The sequence below is a fragment of the Pristiophorus japonicus genome, chromosome 3 (assembly GCF_044704955.1).
Source record: "Pristiophorus japonicus isolate sPriJap1 chromosome 3, sPriJap1.hap1, whole genome shotgun sequence".
Lineage (NCBI taxonomy): Eukaryota > Metazoa > Chordata > Chondrichthyes > Pristiophoridae > Pristiophorus > Pristiophorus japonicus.
In genome coordinates, this window is record NC_091979.1 from 184,889,651 (window position 1) to 184,906,683 (window position 17,033).

At 46.5% G+C, this 17,033-nt stretch overlaps 1 protein-coding gene across 5 annotated transcripts in view; it reads left to right on the plus strand.

The window, feature by feature from the left end:
• Nucleotides 1–17,033, plus strand: part of raph1a (Ras association (RalGDS/AF-6) and pleckstrin homology domains 1a) — a 342,525-nt gene that overhangs the window by 202,006 nt on the left and 123,486 nt on the right. For all 5 annotated transcript variants that reach the window (XM_070876085.1, XM_070876083.1, XM_070876086.1 and 2 more), the window contains exon 4: nt 6,999–7,549. In XM_070876085.1, coding sequence (XP_070732186.1) covers nt 6,999–7,549 — 551 coding nt within the window. The remainder of the gene's footprint in view (nt 1–6,998; nt 7,550–17,033) is intronic.

Below are 17,033 nucleotides of genomic sequence, written 5' to 3' on the forward strand. Positions count from 1 at the left end.
CAACGTCCTTCCCCTTTAGTTAAAGGGAAGGGTCGCCGTGAACTCTGCAGCCACTTTAGTGGCAAACACTGGGCCACCAGGGAGAGTTTCGGCCGGGCCAGCCGAACCTGTGACAAGTCGACCTGGCGGTCGGCCGACAATTAAAATAAAATGGCAGCCGCAGCAGTGCACCCTCCCCTTTAAGAGCGGATGAGCCATCCAGCCTCAAGAAGGTTCCCGCCAGGAAAAGCTGTCAGGGGCACTGAGCGGTGGCCGATCTGCTCCAGCGGAGCAATTTTCCACGTTGGGCAGAAAGGGAGTCACTGCCGGTCAGTAAAGGGTTGATGGGGTGGCTACAGGGACGGAGTGTAAATGTTTTCCGCCGGGAAAATCCACGAGGGCAATTTTTTAAATGTTGGCCTCTCCGTGCTGACCGAGCAGAGAGTCCTTCGGCTCTTGTAGAAAGGGGCAATTTCGTCCCCCCTGACTCTTGCAATGTAGTGAGGTTAAACTGCCACCTCCACATCTAGATTGGTTTCATATTTCTCACAAATTGACAGCTGGAAAACATGAATTCCATGTGGTTTGATGTCTGGTTGTTGGAGCTTGGGATGGCAATATGTAATTTGTGAGAATATTGAATTTAGTAAACAAATGTAAGTTTAGCTACCCTGGTGGCTTGCTCAGGCGGTAAAGAAACATAGAAACAGAAAATAGGTGCAGGAGTAGGCCATTCGGCCCTTCGAGCCTGCACCACCATTCAATAAGATTCATGGCTGATCATTCACCTCAGTACCCCCTTCCTGCTACATGCCAAAGGCCACATGTAACTGCACCATACAGACTCTCTGCTGAGTTAGGTGATGTGTCCTATCAACAGTAGGAGAGCTGCAGTCGTCCTCCATACCCCTGGATGAGGAAGAGGAAAACGAGTCTGTGGTTCGAACTATCCACTGTTGAAAGTGTCTGTGTGGATGCTGGATGAGGACAGGGACTAGCATGACTTTTATGCTCGCTCCTGCTCGAGTAGTCAAACACTCAACACAGATGAAGAATGACCGCCGCTTGGTTTAAGTGTTAGAGGGTGACCAGTGTCATGCAACTGAACAGTAGAAGCAAATGCTTTCGAGAGGAGGAGCGAAAATAGAAGAACGTGGTGGGCAAAAGAACAGTCACCCACCTCAGTATTCAGAGCTGGAAAGGGATTGCACTTTGTAGTGCAGACCTTTTTAAGGTTCACTTATTTTCTCCCATAGTTGAATGTCTAATCACGGCCCCATGACATTCAATGGCATCACCATCACGAATCCCCACCATCAACATCCTGAGGGTCACCATTGACCAGAAACTTAACTGGACCAGCCATATAAATACTGTGGCTACAATCGCAGGTCAGAGGTTGGGTATTCTGCAGCGAGTGTCTCACCACCTGACTCTCCAAAGCCTTTCCAGCATCTACAAGGCACAAGTGGGGAGTTTAATGGAATACTCTCCACTTGCCTGGATGAGTGCAGCTCCAACAACACTCAAGAAGCTCGACATCATCCAGGACAAAGCAGCCCGCTTGATTGGCACCCCATCCACCTCCTTAAACATTCACTCCCTCCATCACCAGCGCACCATGGCTGCAGTGTGTACCATCTACAAGATGCACTGTAGCAACTTCCCAAGGCTTCTTCGGCAGCACTTCCCAAACCCAGAACCTTTACCACCGAGAAGGACAAAGGCAGCAGGCACATGGGAACACCATCACCTGCAAGTTCCCCTCCAAGTTACACACTATCCTGACTTGGAAATATATCGCTGTTGCTTCATTGCTGGATCAAAATCCTGGAACTCCCTCTCTAACAGCACTATGGGAGTACCTCCTTCACCAGGTCTGCAGCAGTTCAAGAAGGCGGATCTGGGCGTAGCTGGCAAGGCCAGCATGAATTGCCCATCCCTAACTGCCCTTCAGAAGGGATGGGCAACACATGCTGGCCATGCCAGCGACGCCCACATCCCAGGAACTAATATAAATAAAGTCTCTGCTATTCAAACCCTAATGCTTTTTAAAAAAAATTTCAACTTGCCCCACTTATCCTGAGGATGTGATTCATGCCAAGGAATGTTTCAATGACCCAACCCATTTTCCAAGTTGCCATATTTCATGTATGAACCTAGACTGTTATCGTTGGAAGGCTATTTCACCATGGATGGAGTCAGAGCTGAACTTGGTAGGACATAAGAACATAGAACATAAGAATTAGGAACAGGAGTAGGCCATCCAGCCCCTCGAGCCTGCTCTGCCGTTCAACAAGATCATGGCTGATCTGGCCATGAACTCAGCTCCACTTACCCGCCTGCTCCCCATAACCCTTAATTCCCTTATTGGTTAAAATTCTATCTATCTGTGATTTGAATATATTCAATGAGCTAGCCTCAACTACTTCCTTGGGCAGAGAGTTCCACAGATTCACAACCCTCTGGGAGAAGAAATTCCTTCTCAACTCTGTTTTAAATTGGCTCCCCCGTATTTTGACGCTGTGTCCCCTAGTTCTAGTCTCCCCAACCAGTGGAAACAACCTCTCTGCCGCTATCCTGTCTAACCCTTTCATTATTTTAAATGTTTCTATAAGATCACCCCTCATCCTTCTGAACTCCAACGAGTAAAGACCCAGTCTACTCAATCTATCATCATAAGGTAACCCCCACATCTCCGGAATCAGCCTAGTGAATCGTCACTGTACCCCCTCCAAAGCTAGTATATCCTTCCTTAAGTAAGGTGACCAAAACTGCATGCAGTACTCCAGATGCGGCCTCACCAATACCCTGTACAGTTGCAGCAGGACCTCCCTGCTTTTGTACTCCATCCCTCTCGCAATGAAGACCAACATTCCATTCGCTTTCCTGATTACCTGCTGCACCTGCAAACTAACTTTTTGGGATTCATGCACAAGGACCCCCAGGTCCCTCTGCACTGCAGCATGTTGTAATTTCTCCCCATTCAAATAATATTCCCTTTTACTGTTTTTTTTTTTTCCCCCAAGGTGGATGACCTCACATTTTCCAACATTGTATTCCATCTGCCAAACCGTAGCCCATTCGCTTAACCTATCTAAATCTCTTTGCAACCTCTCTGTGTCCTCTACACAACCAGCTTTCCCACTAATCTTTGTGTCATCTGCAAATTTTGTTACACTACACTCTGTCCCCTCTTCCAGGTCATCTATGTATATTGTAAACAGTTGTGGTCCCAGCACCGATCCCTGTGGCACACCACTAACCACCGATTTCCAACCTGAAAAGGACCCATTGATCCCGACTCTCTGCTTTCTGTTAGCCAGCCAATTCTCTCTCCATGCTAATACATTTCCTCTGACTCCGCGTACCTTTATCTTCTGCAGTAACCTTTTGTGTGGTACCTTATCGAATGCCTTTTGGAAATCTAAATACACAACATCCATCAGTACACCTCTATCTACCATGCTCGTTATATCAAAGAATTTCAGTAAATTAGTTACACATGATTTCCCCTTCATGAATCCATGTTGCGTCAGCTTGATTGCACTATTCCTATCTAGATGTTATGATGAGAGCATGACTGATATCTGGTCTGTGCTGAGCTTGTTGAGTGACACTTGGGGTGTTACAATTGGCTGCAGTGTCCCTGGGCTGCAGAGTGGGAAATCGGTCAGGGTTTTCACTCCTGATAGCTACCTAGTGACGACTGCTGGAAGATGCTTGTATGTGCATCTGCAAAAGAAATTCAGGGAACAGCACCAACCCTTGTACATAGCCTTCTTTGACCTCACAAAGGCCTTTGACACTGTTGACCACAAGGGACTGTGGAGCGTCATTCTCCGTTTCAGCTCCCCCAAAAGTTTATCGCCGTCCTCCGCATGCTCACGATGACATGCAAGCCGTGATTCTGACCAACGGATCCACCAAAGACCCAATCCACGTCCGGACCGGTATCAAGCAGGGCATGCATTATCGCGCCAACCCTCTTGTCGATCTTCCTCGCTGCAATGCTCCACCTCACACTTAACAAGCTGCCCACTGGAGTGGAACTAAACTACAGAATCAGTGGGAACCTGTTCAACCATCGTTGCCTCCAGGCTAGATCCAAGACCATCCCATCTTCTGTCATCGAGTTACAGTACGCGGACGTCTGCGCACATTCAGAGGCTGAACTCTAAGCCATCGTAAACATCTTCACCGAGGTGTACAAAAGCATAGGCCTTACACTAAACATCCATAAGACAAAAATCCTTCACCAACCTGACCCCGCCACACAGCACTCCCTCCCCGGTCATCAGAATCCACGGTGGGGCCTTGGACAACATGGACCACGTTCCATACCTCGGGAGCCTACTATCAGCAAGGGCAGACATCGCCGACTAGTTCCAACACCGCTTCCAGTGCACCAGCGCAGCCTTCGGTCGCCTGAGGAAGAGAGTGTTCAAAGACCAAGCCCTCACATCTAGCACCAAGCTCATGGTCTACAGGGCTATAGTGATATCACCCTCCTGTATGGCTCAAACGTGGACCATATACAGTATACACCTCAAATCGCTGGAGAAATACCACAAACGATGTCTCTGCAAGATCCTGCAAATCCCCTAGGTGGATAGACATACCAATATCACTGTTCACGTTCAACATCCCCAGCATCAAAGCACTGACCACACTTGACCAGCTCCATTGGGTGGGCCACATTGTCCACATGCCCGACATGACTCCCAAAGCAAGCGTTCTACTCTGAACTCCTACACGGCAAGTGATCCCCAGGTGGAAACGTTTCAAGGACACCCTCAAAGCCTCCTTGATGAAGTGAAACATCCCCATCGACACCTGGGAATCCCTGGCCAAAAATCGCCCCAAGGAAGAACATCCGGAAAGGTGCTGAGCACTACGAGTCTCGTCACCGAGAGCATGCAGAAAACAAGCGCAGGCAATGGAAGGAGCGTGTGGCAAACCAAGCTCCCCACCCACCCTTTTCTTCAAGGATTGACTTCCACCTGTGGCAGAGACTGTAATTTCCATACTGGACTGTACAGTCACCTGAGAACTCACTTTGAGAGTAGAAGCAAGTCTTCCTCGATTTCGAGGGACTGCCTATGATGATGATGTATGTGCAGCTCATGCAAAGGTAGGATGGAGTTCGGCTCTCAAGCCTCGTGTCTGAATAACTTGCCAACACTCATGTCTAAGGTCACACATGAAGCATGGCCATTTGGATGAGGTGCCAGAATGCAATGAATACTAGTAGACCCATGCCCCAGCAAAAATCAGCACATTCTGGAAGGCAAGAAAAAGGGTACCACTAACAATATATTGGCATAAAAAAGAAAATGGCAAAAGGTAACTAGCTGAGCAGATCTCCAATTAAGGGGGTGAAAGATGGCTGGAATCACTAGATACAATGTGTAGATCCTAGTTGCTGTGGTAGCTGCCCATTTGGTTGCAAATAGGCCAATAGTTCTGCTAGAATTGTTAATGAGTGGAAGCAAGTTTGATTATTATACTCCAAATTAACATTAATTCTCAGGATTTTGCACACCACAACATGTCAAATGGAAGACTGGACCACTAATTTTTCCTTCCCCAAAAGTGTTTCCCCAACAGAGATCCAGTTCTCAGTGACACTAGATTGCAAGCTTGCTGAATTGTAGGAAATGGAAAAAAGTTGTTTGGTGCAGTATGCTGCATCTTACCTATGCTGTCACTAACCTGGGAGTGTTTGGGACAGTGTAGAGGAAGCTTTACTTTATCTATCCCTGAGGTGTGAAGGCTTAACGCAGACACCCTAATCTGGAAATGGAAAGTGATCCCAGCATCAATATTCCTCATAAATAAAAGCTGAAAATGCTCAGCAGGTCAGTTAGCATCTATGGAGAGAGAAAAATTCCTCACTTTGGAGGAGGGGGTGGAGGGTGTCCAGAGTGTAAGATTGGGACTTCAAATACATTAGTGTGTTTTCCCATTGAGTAATTTGTTCTTTTTCAGTTAGAGAGAAGTATCTTAATTCTGTTCATGGTGCTTTGGCTCAGTTATAAAACATTCTGTGTAGCTGAACCCTAAGGTTTGAGCCCCCAGACTGTGTTGAGTCAGTTGATTTGAGCTGAGGCAGCAGTTGTGGTTCCACAATTGGCTTTCTAACCAAGGTTCCTTCGAAAGCTATTGAGCTGCACCTACAGTAACAGAAATAATTTAGGGACAGGAATTGGCCTTTGCTCCAATTAGCTTCCTCACTCAACGTCCCACATGGATTTCTAAATCTCATTTCCCCCCAACCCCCAAATTCTATTTGTTGAAGGAAACCGCTCTGCTCACGTTTTGAGCCCCGTCCTGGGGAATTTGGAATGCATGGACATCTAGCCTGCTAACACTTGCCACCTGGGCTCACAAATGAAGAATGACTACATGGAGGGTTGGCTATGCCTGTCGAACTACAAGGATCGAGAGGAGTGGGAAATGGAAAAACTGTTCCATTGGTGCTTAGAATATCTTATTAATTTCAAGTTATTAAGGCACAGTGCAGTGGTGGTTGGATCCTTCCCTAAACTCCCTCACCCACCCCTCCCTATTTGTCAAAGCTGGACTCCCCCACCCAGTAGTTTTAGTCCTCGAATCTCATGGTGTGGGCTACTTGTTACTAGGAGGGGCAGGCAAATCTTTTCCAATATCTTTTCATCCTACCTAAAGTTGCAAATTGGTTGGGTCTTACTCCACATTTAAAACTGTTTTGTGATTCAGAAATGTCGATGCCCCCTTGTCCAAGCCATAGTACTCTGGTGTTAAATGCTGTATTTCCTGTTACAGGTCCCATTAAAGGTGCTGGGTGTTGGAGGACTATAGATCCTATAACATGGCCTTTCCAACTCCATATAGAATTTTAGATCTAACTCTGAGACCAGGTGTCTGTCCCTATTGATCAATGCTAAGGGTCAAAGTAATTTCTGATGGCCTTTAGGAGACACGATAGACACTAATCTTTCCTTTCTCTTCAATTTTGTATGTGCTGCGTGTTTCAGAGGCACTGAGCCAGGGAGATGGAGTGGATCTGGATGCTCTCATGGCAGATCTCTGCTCTATGGAACAGGAACTCAGCAACATCAGCAAAGAACCTTCCAGACAAGACAGTGTTGTGAAAAAATCTCTCAAGGAGGAGGTGCCTGGTAAGATGCACAGCAAAGAAGCCAAAACTGCTCAGAAACAATCTGTCACTCGAACATCTGCCAAGCAGGGCAGCTTGAAAGGGTCTTTAGTAAGAAGCCCCAAATCTTTGCACACAAATTTTTCACTGGATGATATCACTGCCCAACTGGAACAAGCCTCCCTCAGTATGGATGAAGCAGCACGCCAGACCAGTGCCATGACACACGATATTAAACCCTCTGTGTCCCGTCAGCATAGGAGAACGGGATCAGCTGGAACTGCCAGCGATGTAGACATCCGCTCAACCAGTACCTCATCTCGATCCAGTATTACTTCTGCCACATCAAGCCAGGATTCTTTGGACATTGACAAGGTCACCCGACCGCAGGATCTCGATTTGAACCAGCAAGGTCAACCCACGACAGAGGTATTGAAGAGATTTATTGATTATTTGTAGTTTGTCTTGCTATTGTGTTAAGTGCAGGTTTTGAAATGTGTACCAGCTAGAGAAGCAAATGGCAGCATTAGAAATGAAGAGCAAGACTGCAAGTTGAGAATTCAGGCAGACTGCTCTTATCTGCATAAAATCCTCTACTCTTACTGTTGTGATTACTGTTTAGCCACTGTTCAGCCGGCTGTTCTTCCTGGATCTGAGATTCCCATCAGGCTTGTGCATTAAAAGATAATTTTTTGTTGCTGGCCTGTTGAGGGATCATGTGTTGGAATGCCTGATGAGGGTATCTACAGTCTGGGGTAAAGAGAACAAAAATAGGAAAGCTGAAACTCGGTGTTGAAAATGTACAACAGCTCAGTCCATGTCTGTAAGGTAGGCAAATGTTTTGGGTGAGGATCAAACTTCAAGTTCTAATGAAGGATCTCAACTAAAACATTAACCCATTCTTTGAGACCCCAGGTCTCTGTCCCACACCCTCTCTTAATATTGCACCATTTAGTTTATATTACCTCTCATTATTCCTACCAAAATGCATAATTTCATACTCCTGTGTTAAAATTTATCTGCCATGTGGTTGTCCATTTCCCAACTCTGTCTATGTGCTCCTGAAGTCTGCCACTATTTTCCTCACTGTTTACTACATTTCCGAATTTTGTGTAATCTGCAAATTTTTAAATTATGCCTTGTGTACCCAAGTCCAGGTCATTAATATATATCAAAAAGAGCGATGATCCCTGGGGAACACTCTCCAGTACTTCCCTCCAGTTTGACAAACAATCATTCACCACTACTCTCTGCTTTTTGTCCCTTAGTCAATTTTGTATCCACACTGTCACTGCCCCTTTAATACCATGGACTTCAATTTTACTAACGTCTATTATGTGGCACTTTATCAAAAACTTTTTGATAGTCCACATGCATCAACTGAACTATCTTCATCAGCCCTCTCAATTACTTCATCAAAATACTCAAATTCTGGCTGCTGTGGGATTCGAACACCCTTTGTGTGAAAAAATGCTTCCTAGCATTCCTGAACGCCCTAGCTCTAAATTTAAGGTTATGCCCCCTTGTTCTCTATCCCAGATTCTCTATTCAGCTACTGAACCGCGCACAGTATAAGATGTGCTGCAAGGAGAGTAGACTTTCCATGACTTATTTTTGGGAGATGAGGACAAAAATTAAATATATGCCAGTGGCTCGGCTTTGACCTCTCTGCAATTGAGCCGATGAGCAAGGAGGAATTGTTCCATTTTTGTTGATGATCTGTGTGGGAATTTCTTCACTTAGAGGGTGGTGAATCTTTGGAATTCTCTACCCCAGAGGGCTGTGGAGGCTCAGTGGTTCAATATATTCAAGGCTGAGATCGATTGATTTTTGTGGACTAGGGGAATTGAGGGATATGGAGATCGGGCGGGAAAGTGGAGTAGAGGTCGAAGGTCGTCCATGATCTTATTGAATGGCGGAGCAGGCTCGAGGAGCCATATGGCCTACTCCTGCTCTTTGTTCTTATAAGGCTTGTTCCTGCTCAATCCATTCTATTTGCAAAGTGCTACGGTCAGTCGCCTACTGTGCTGCAGAGTAGGTCTCCAGTCGTCTTGGTTAATTCTTGCCACTGGACCAAGACCTAGCTCTGTCAAGCCCGTGTGCTGGTTGGTGTGCAACAGCCACTACACGTTAAAAAATCTACACACAGGCATCTTCCACCCATCAAACTTTAGTTCGGGACCTGGAATATTAGGTCCTTCATTGAAACACCCATGGACAGTTTGGCGTGGAAGCAAGTCATCCTCGATTTGACGGACTGCCTATGATGATGATGATAATGGGCTCCTCTCCATGACCTGTTTTCTTGAGTTATTTGATTTCTCTCTTGGGTGTAATTGGAAAGTCTCTTTCCTTTTCCAATTTTTGTTTGCATTGTTCACCTTCAGAGTAACCGAAATAGGTGACAGTGAATCCACTCTAAATGACTAGCTAGCTAGCAGCTGGGGATGATTTGTGAACCTGATTCCCTCCTGAGCAGCAAAACTGAAATTGGAAACTTGCTGGCTGCGGAGGTGTCCCATCACCCCATTGGTGCACTGCAATGAGCAACAAAAGTGAAAGTCCTGTAGATTGGAGTTGCAAATAGTTTAAAAATCCTGTCATGGCTGACAGTTGCATGTTGTTGGTAAAGGTTAGTGTTAATTGCAGTTCCATGGGAAGATAAACGCCATCATTTAAAAAAAATTATTCACTTAACAAAACTATGGTGCGTTTCTATCCATTTATATCTTTCCTCACGCCCTTCCACTCCCTAAACATTGTGTTCGGCTGAGAGTGCAGGCAACGTGCTCCAAAGCATACTGAGGCAGCCACTGCAAACAGAACAAGGTGATGTGTTCGTATATTTATTAAAAAAAAAGGAATGGCCGAAAAGAATTGGTACATTTACTTGCGAGATATCATGCTCAGAAAGGGATGTTTTGCACCTGTATCTGCATCAAGATTTAGTGTACTCCAAATCAGTTGCAGGGTAAAGCATTCTGCAGTGATCGTCAGTGTGTTGTAAACCTAATCCGAGGCTGCCAATTCAAGTCAGACTGAGGGTTGTGATCTGGGTTAAGACTGTCCTAGATTCATGGAAAAATAGAAAATAAGTGCAGGAGTAGGCTATTCGGCCCAGTTTGGTTCGCCCAATCGATATGTAGATTAAAGTCGCCCATGATAACTGCTGTACCTTTATTGCATGCATCCCTAATTTCTTGTTTGATGCTGTCCCCAACCTCTCTACTACTGTTGGGTGGACTGTGCAAAACTTCCACTAGCGTTTTCTGCCCTTTGGTATTCCGCAGCTCTACCCATACAAATTCCACATCGTCCAAGCTAATGTCCTTCCTTACTATTGCGTTAATTTCCTCTTTAACCAGCAACGCTACCCCACCTCCTGTTCCTTTCTGTCTATCCTTCCTGAATGTTGAATACCCTTGGATGTTAAGTTCCCAGCTTTGGTCACCCTGGAGCCATGTCTCCGTAATCCCAATTATATCATATTCGTTAATAGCGGCCTGCCTTATTACGAATACTTCTCGCATTGAGGCACAGAACCTTCAGGCTTGTCTTTTTAACACTTTGTCCCTTTAGGATTTTGCTGTAATGTGGCCCTTTTTGATTTTTGCCTTGGGTTTCTCTGCCCTCCACTTTTACTTTTCTTCTTTCTATCTTTTGCTTCTGCCCCCATTCTACTTCCCTCTGTCTCCCTGCATCGGTTCCCATTCCCCTGCCATATTGGTTTAACCCCTCCCCAACAGCACTAGCAAACACTCCCCACTAGGACATTGGTTCCAGTCCTGCCCAAGTGCAGACCGTCCGGTTTGTACTGGTCCCACCTCCCCCAGAACCGATTCTAGTGTCCCAGGAATTTGAATCCCTCCCTCCTGCACAACTCCTCAAGCCACGTATTCACCTTGGCTATCCTGCTATTTCTACTCTGACTAACACGTGGCACAACAGCAATCCTGAGATTACTACTTTTTTGAGGTCATACGTTTTAATTTAACTCCTAGCTCCCTAAATTCAGCTTGTAGGACCTCATCCTGTTTTTTTTAACCTATATCATTGGTACTTATATGCACCACGTTAATTGGCTGTTCACCCTCCCCCTCCAAAATGCCCTGCAGCCGCTCCGAGACATCCTTGACCCTTGCGCCAGGGAAGCAACATACCATCCTGGAGTTTCGGTTGCGACCGCAGAAATGCTATCTATTCCCCTTACAATAGAACCCTACCACTGTAGCTCTCCCATTCTTTTTCCTGCCCTCCTGTGCAGCAGAGCCACCCACATGGTCATGAACTTGCCTGCTGCTGCCTTCCCCTGATGAGCCATCTCCCCCAACAATATCCAAAATGGTATATCTGTTTTGGAGGGAGATGACCGCATGGGACTCCTGCGCTGCCTTCCTATTCCTGTTCTGCTTCATTTTCACCCATTCCCTATCTGCCTTTGTAATCTTTATCTGCGTTGTAACCAACTCACTAAACGTGCTATTAACGACATCTTCAGCATCGCGGATGCTCCAGAGTGAATCCATGCGCAGCTCCAGTGCCGCAATGCGGTCTGACAGGAGCTGCAGCTGAATACACTTCCTGCATACATAGTCGTCAGGGACACTGTCCCTGATTTCCCACATAGCATAGGAGGAGCATGACACGGGACTGGGCTCTCCTGCCATGACTTAACCCTTAATTTAATTTGGCAACTATGCCAAAGGTTGCTTACTGATAAAAAGATAAGGAAAAACTACTCGGCAATCACTTACCCCTTTGGCTGTGACGTCACCTTTTGATTTCTTTTTACTTATTTTTTGCCCTTTCTCCCTGCAGTAGCTTGCTGCTTGGCCTTTAGTAGGCCTCTCGCCTCTCGCTGCACCTCCTCCCGACTGCTGCTCCCAATGCTGCTGGACCTTTAGTAGGCCCCTCACCTCTTGCCACTCGCTGCTCCGCCTCCCGACTGCTGCTCCCGACACTGCTGGGCCTTTAGTAGGCCTCTCGCTGCTCCGCCTCCCAACGCTGCTGGGCCTTTAATAGGCCTCTCGCTGCTCCGCCTCCCAACGCTGCTGGGCCTTTAGTAGGCCTCTCACCCCTCGCCGCTCACTGCTCCGCCTCCCAACTGCTGCTCCCGACGCTGCTGGGCCGTTATTAGGCGCCTCACTTCTCGCTGCTCCACCTCCCGACTGCTGCTCCCGACACTGGGCCTTTAGTAGGCCTCATGCGTCTCGCCGTTCACTGCACCGCCTCCCGACGCTGCTGGGCCGTTATTAGGCCTCTCACTTCTCGCTGCTCCACCTCCCGACTGCTGCTCCCGACACTGTTGGCCTTTAGTAGGCCTCGCACCGCTCGCGTTCTTGCTTTCATCAGTGGGGGAAATTGCATTTTTGGATAAAATTCTAACCCACTGTTGACTTCTTACATCTCTCTTCCTCCCTCCCCGCCCACCCCTCCTAATCTGAAGGAAAATACCTAACTTCTGTATTTCTTTGTCCATCCAGTGTCAGCACCAAACACTCCCAAGGCAGGTACTGCACAGATTAGATACAGAGTAAAGCTCCTTCTACACTGTCCCATCAAACACTCCATTGCCAAGTACAGAGAGTTCCACATTTTTACTACCCTTCTCTCCTGACATGAATGGCCAGGTTCTGATTTAAGGTATGTCCGCTTATTCTCGACCCGCCCGCCACCCCACCACTGGAAAAATGTTCTCTCTACCCTATCTATTCCTTTTCAAAATCCTAAATAGCTCAATCAGATCTCCCCATAACCTATATTCCAGAAAATACAAGCCTAGTTTATGTAATCTCTCCTTGTAATTTAACCCTACCCACCCTCCTGTATGGCTCAGAAACATGGACCCTGTACAGTAGACACCAAATCGCTGGAGAAATACCACCAACGATGTCTCCGCAAGATCGTACAAATCCCCTGGGAGGACAGACGCACCAACATTAGTGTGCAAGGAGGATTCTATGAGGCTGCAGAGCGACTTGGATAGGTTAGGTGAGTGGGCAAATGCATGACAGATGAAGTATAATGTGGATAAATGTGAGGTTATCCACTTTGGTGGTAAAAACAGAGAGACAGACTATTATCTGAATGGTGACAGATTAGGAAAAGGGGAGGTGCAAAGAGACCTGGGTGTCATGGTACATCAGTCATTGAAGGTTGGTATGCAGGTACAGCAGGCGGTTAAGAAAGCAAATAGCATGTTGGCCTTCATAGCGAGGGGATTTGAGTACAAGGGCAGGGAGGTGTTGCTACAATTGTACAGGGCCTTGGTGAGGCCACACCGGGAGTATTGTGTACAGTTTTGGTCTCCTAACCTGAGGAAGGACATTCTTGCTATTGAGGGAGTGCAGCGAAGGTTCACCAGACTGATTCCTGGGATGGCGGGACTGACCTATCAAGAAAGACTGGATCAACTGGGCTTGTATTCACTGGAATTCAGAAGAATGAGAGGGGACCTCATAGAAACGTTTAAAATTCTGACGGGGTTAGACAGGTTAGATGCAGGAAGGATGTTCCCAATGTTGGGGAAGTCCAGAACCAGGGGACAGAGTCTAAGGGTAAGGGGGAAGCCATTTAGGACTGAGATGAGGAGGAATTTCTTCACCCAGAGAGTGGTGAACCTGTGGAATTCTCTACCACAGAAAGTTGTTGAGGCCAATTCACTAAATATATTCAAAAAGGAGTTAGATGAAGTCCTTACTACTAGGGGAATCAAGGGGTATGGTGAGAAAGCAGGAATGGGGTACTGAAGTTGCATGTTCAGCCATGAACTCATTGAATGGCGGTGCAGGCTAGAAGGGCCGAATGGCCTACTCCTGCACCTATTTTCTATGTTTCTATGTTTCTATGTGTCCTCGACCAGGCCAACATCCCCAGCATTGAAGCACTGACCACACTTGATCGGCTCCGCTCGTCAGGCCACATAGTTTGCATGCCAGACACGAGACTTCCAAAGCAAGTGCTCTACTTGGAACTCCTTCATGGCAAACGAGCCAAAGGTGGGCAACGGAAACGTTACAAGGACACCCTCAAAGCCTCTCTGATAAAGTGCAACATCCTCACCGACACCTGGGAGTCCCTGGCCAAAGACCACCCTAAGTGGAGGAAGCGCATCTGGGAGGGCGCTGAGCACCTCGAGTCTCGTCGCCGAGAGCATGCAGAAATCAAGCGCAGGCAGCAGAAAGAGCTTGCGGCAAACCAGTCCCACCCACCCCTTCCCTCAATGACTATCTGCCCCACCTGTGACTGACAGACTGTGGTTTTCATATTGGACTGTACAGCCACCTAAGAACTCATGTTAAGAGTGGAAGCAAGTCTTCCTCGATTCCGAGGGATTGCCTATGATGATGATGATGATTAACCCTTGGAACTCTGGTAACATTCTGGTGAATCTATGCTGCACTCCTTCCAAGGCTAATATATCCTTTCTAAAGTGTAGTGACCAGAGCTGTACACAGTACTCCAGATGTGGTCTAATCAGGGATTTGAATAGCTGTCGCAAAACTTTCTCCCCTTTATAGTCTAGCCCTTCAGTTTTAAAGGCTAACATTCCATTAACCTTTTTGAATAATTTTTGTCCTTGACCACTACATTTTAGTGATCTGTGTACATGGACCCCTAAAGCTCTTTGGCCCGCCACTGTTCCCAGCTCTCACCATTTAAAACATACTCAAATCAATACTCTTTGGTACAACATTTATCTCATTACTTTTTATGGGACCTTGATATGTGCAAATTATTTGCTGTGTTTTCTGATTGGGTGGACCTGATGGGGCTCAACTGTGTAGAATACAATGCAAGGTTCTTTGATTGAACACTGTCATGAGTGCAGTTATAAAACACCAACCCAAGATCTGTGATTGAAGTTTCTGTCTCCTTGATATGAGGTATAGCTTAAACAGCGAGTCCCTCTTGAAACAGCTTGAAACAGCTCTAATTTAATGGCCTAACTCGCTGCTCCACAGATTGGCTCTTCATCTCCGATGAGCTGCTCACTGAGTCTCTAGGTCAACCATACCTTGCTTGAGCATCTGCTGAGAAGAGTTTGAAGAGCTTGGATTCTTCATTCTGGAGAAGTGAAGTTTCAGGGGTGCTGTTACTGAAGCATTCAGGATTCTTGGGGGATGGATGAACTGAACCATCCTGCCACAAACTTTAAAACTAGGGGATACTGGCTACGGGCTCAAGTTTAGAAAAGCTGAGGGGCACAGACCATTTGCTCAGATGGTGGTGAACATTTGGAGTGGACAATCCAGGGAAGAAATGGGTAGTGTGGGAAAATTTACGGGAGAATTGGTAAGATATTGAAGGGGGAGCAGCCAGAAGACTGCAGTGTCTTTTCCTCTTCTGTACTTCCGTACAGACTTGTGATACCTTGGTTTTTTCCCCCCACAAGTTGTCTCCCACAACAAGAGCATAATCAGAGGCAACCTTGTAAAGTAACCAAGTGTCAGTTGAGTGCTATTTTAGGGTTAGCCAGAGATGACCTCACGCCACCTGTACTCCTGATATAGCTCTGATAAAACGAATAATTAACAACTGTAAAATGTTGAGACTTGGCATTCGTGCCTACAGCTAGAAAAGAAAAAACAAATAAGTAAAAGGAGGTATGTACTGCATATCCAATTTTTGTTAACGTTTTAAATGTCATCACCTTACTTTTAAGTTCTCAATCTCTCATTCCTTCAACCGCCCGCCCCTTCGCCACACCCCCCCCCCCCCCACCCCCCGTCCCCGTCCAAAAGTTACATGCTAGGTATAACTCACGCGCATGCGCTTTCTCTTTCTCCCCCTCTCCCTCTCGCTCCCCGTGCGTGCATATTTCTTTGCGCGTGCTCCCTTTCTCTCGCACACGTGCTCCCCCCACCCCCTTTTCTCTCGTGCCGCTCTCTTCCTTCCCCCTCCCCACCCACACACACACACACACACACACACACACACACACGTGATGAGGTTTGTGTGCTGACCGTTAATATTTAGGAAGGAATGGTTTTTTGGTACTTTGAATTGCACATCAGATCTTTTAATCATTGATCTTATGTCATTTGCTTTTTAACCCACCATTCCATTTACAGATTGTCTAAAAATATTTGAGACTGACCAGAAGAACTTTTGGCTCCCTTCATTAAACAGTATCCTCAACTTTGATATAGCTGGAATGTATAAGCTCTGTCACTTGTTTTTTAAAGCATACAAAGGACAAAGATGTAATTGCTGTCACAATTTCTTTAATTCAGGAATAAATAATGCCAAAGCCTTTATTTCAAGGGAGCCACGGGGGATGAGCATTTTGATGCTCTGTATAGAGTAACAGATGTTCGGCAATGAATCACAGGCCCATGTGCGATCATGAGTTCATTTGAGGGCCTACAAATGCATGTGCAAGCCGAAAATGGAGGAACTGTTCATTTGCCCACCCAGTGTGACTGGGGCTGTAACAAGATAAACCACTGACATCTGTGATCTAAGATGCAAAATTATGGAGGGACATTCTGGTGCAGGAACAGGTTATTGTACCGTGACAATCATGTAGACAGAAGATATTATGTATATTAACTGTGGAAACATTAAACTTTGGATCCACATTAAAATGTGGTCTACAGTGAGTTCGTCTAAGGCAAAACTGGTGACTGAAGTGCTACATCACCACTGATACCTGAGAGACCCTGGCCGAAGACCGCCCGAGGAGGAGAAAGTGCATCCGGGAGGGCGTTGAGCTCTTCGAGTCTCAACGCAAAGAGCATGAAGAGGCCAAGCACAGGCAGCGGAAGGAGCGCGTGGCAAACCAGCCCCACCAACCCCTTCCCTCAACGAATGTCTGTCCCACCTGTAACGGGGTCTGTGGCTCTTATATCGGACTGTTCAGCCATCAAAGAACTCACTTTGGGAGTGAAAGCAAGTCTTCCTCGATTCT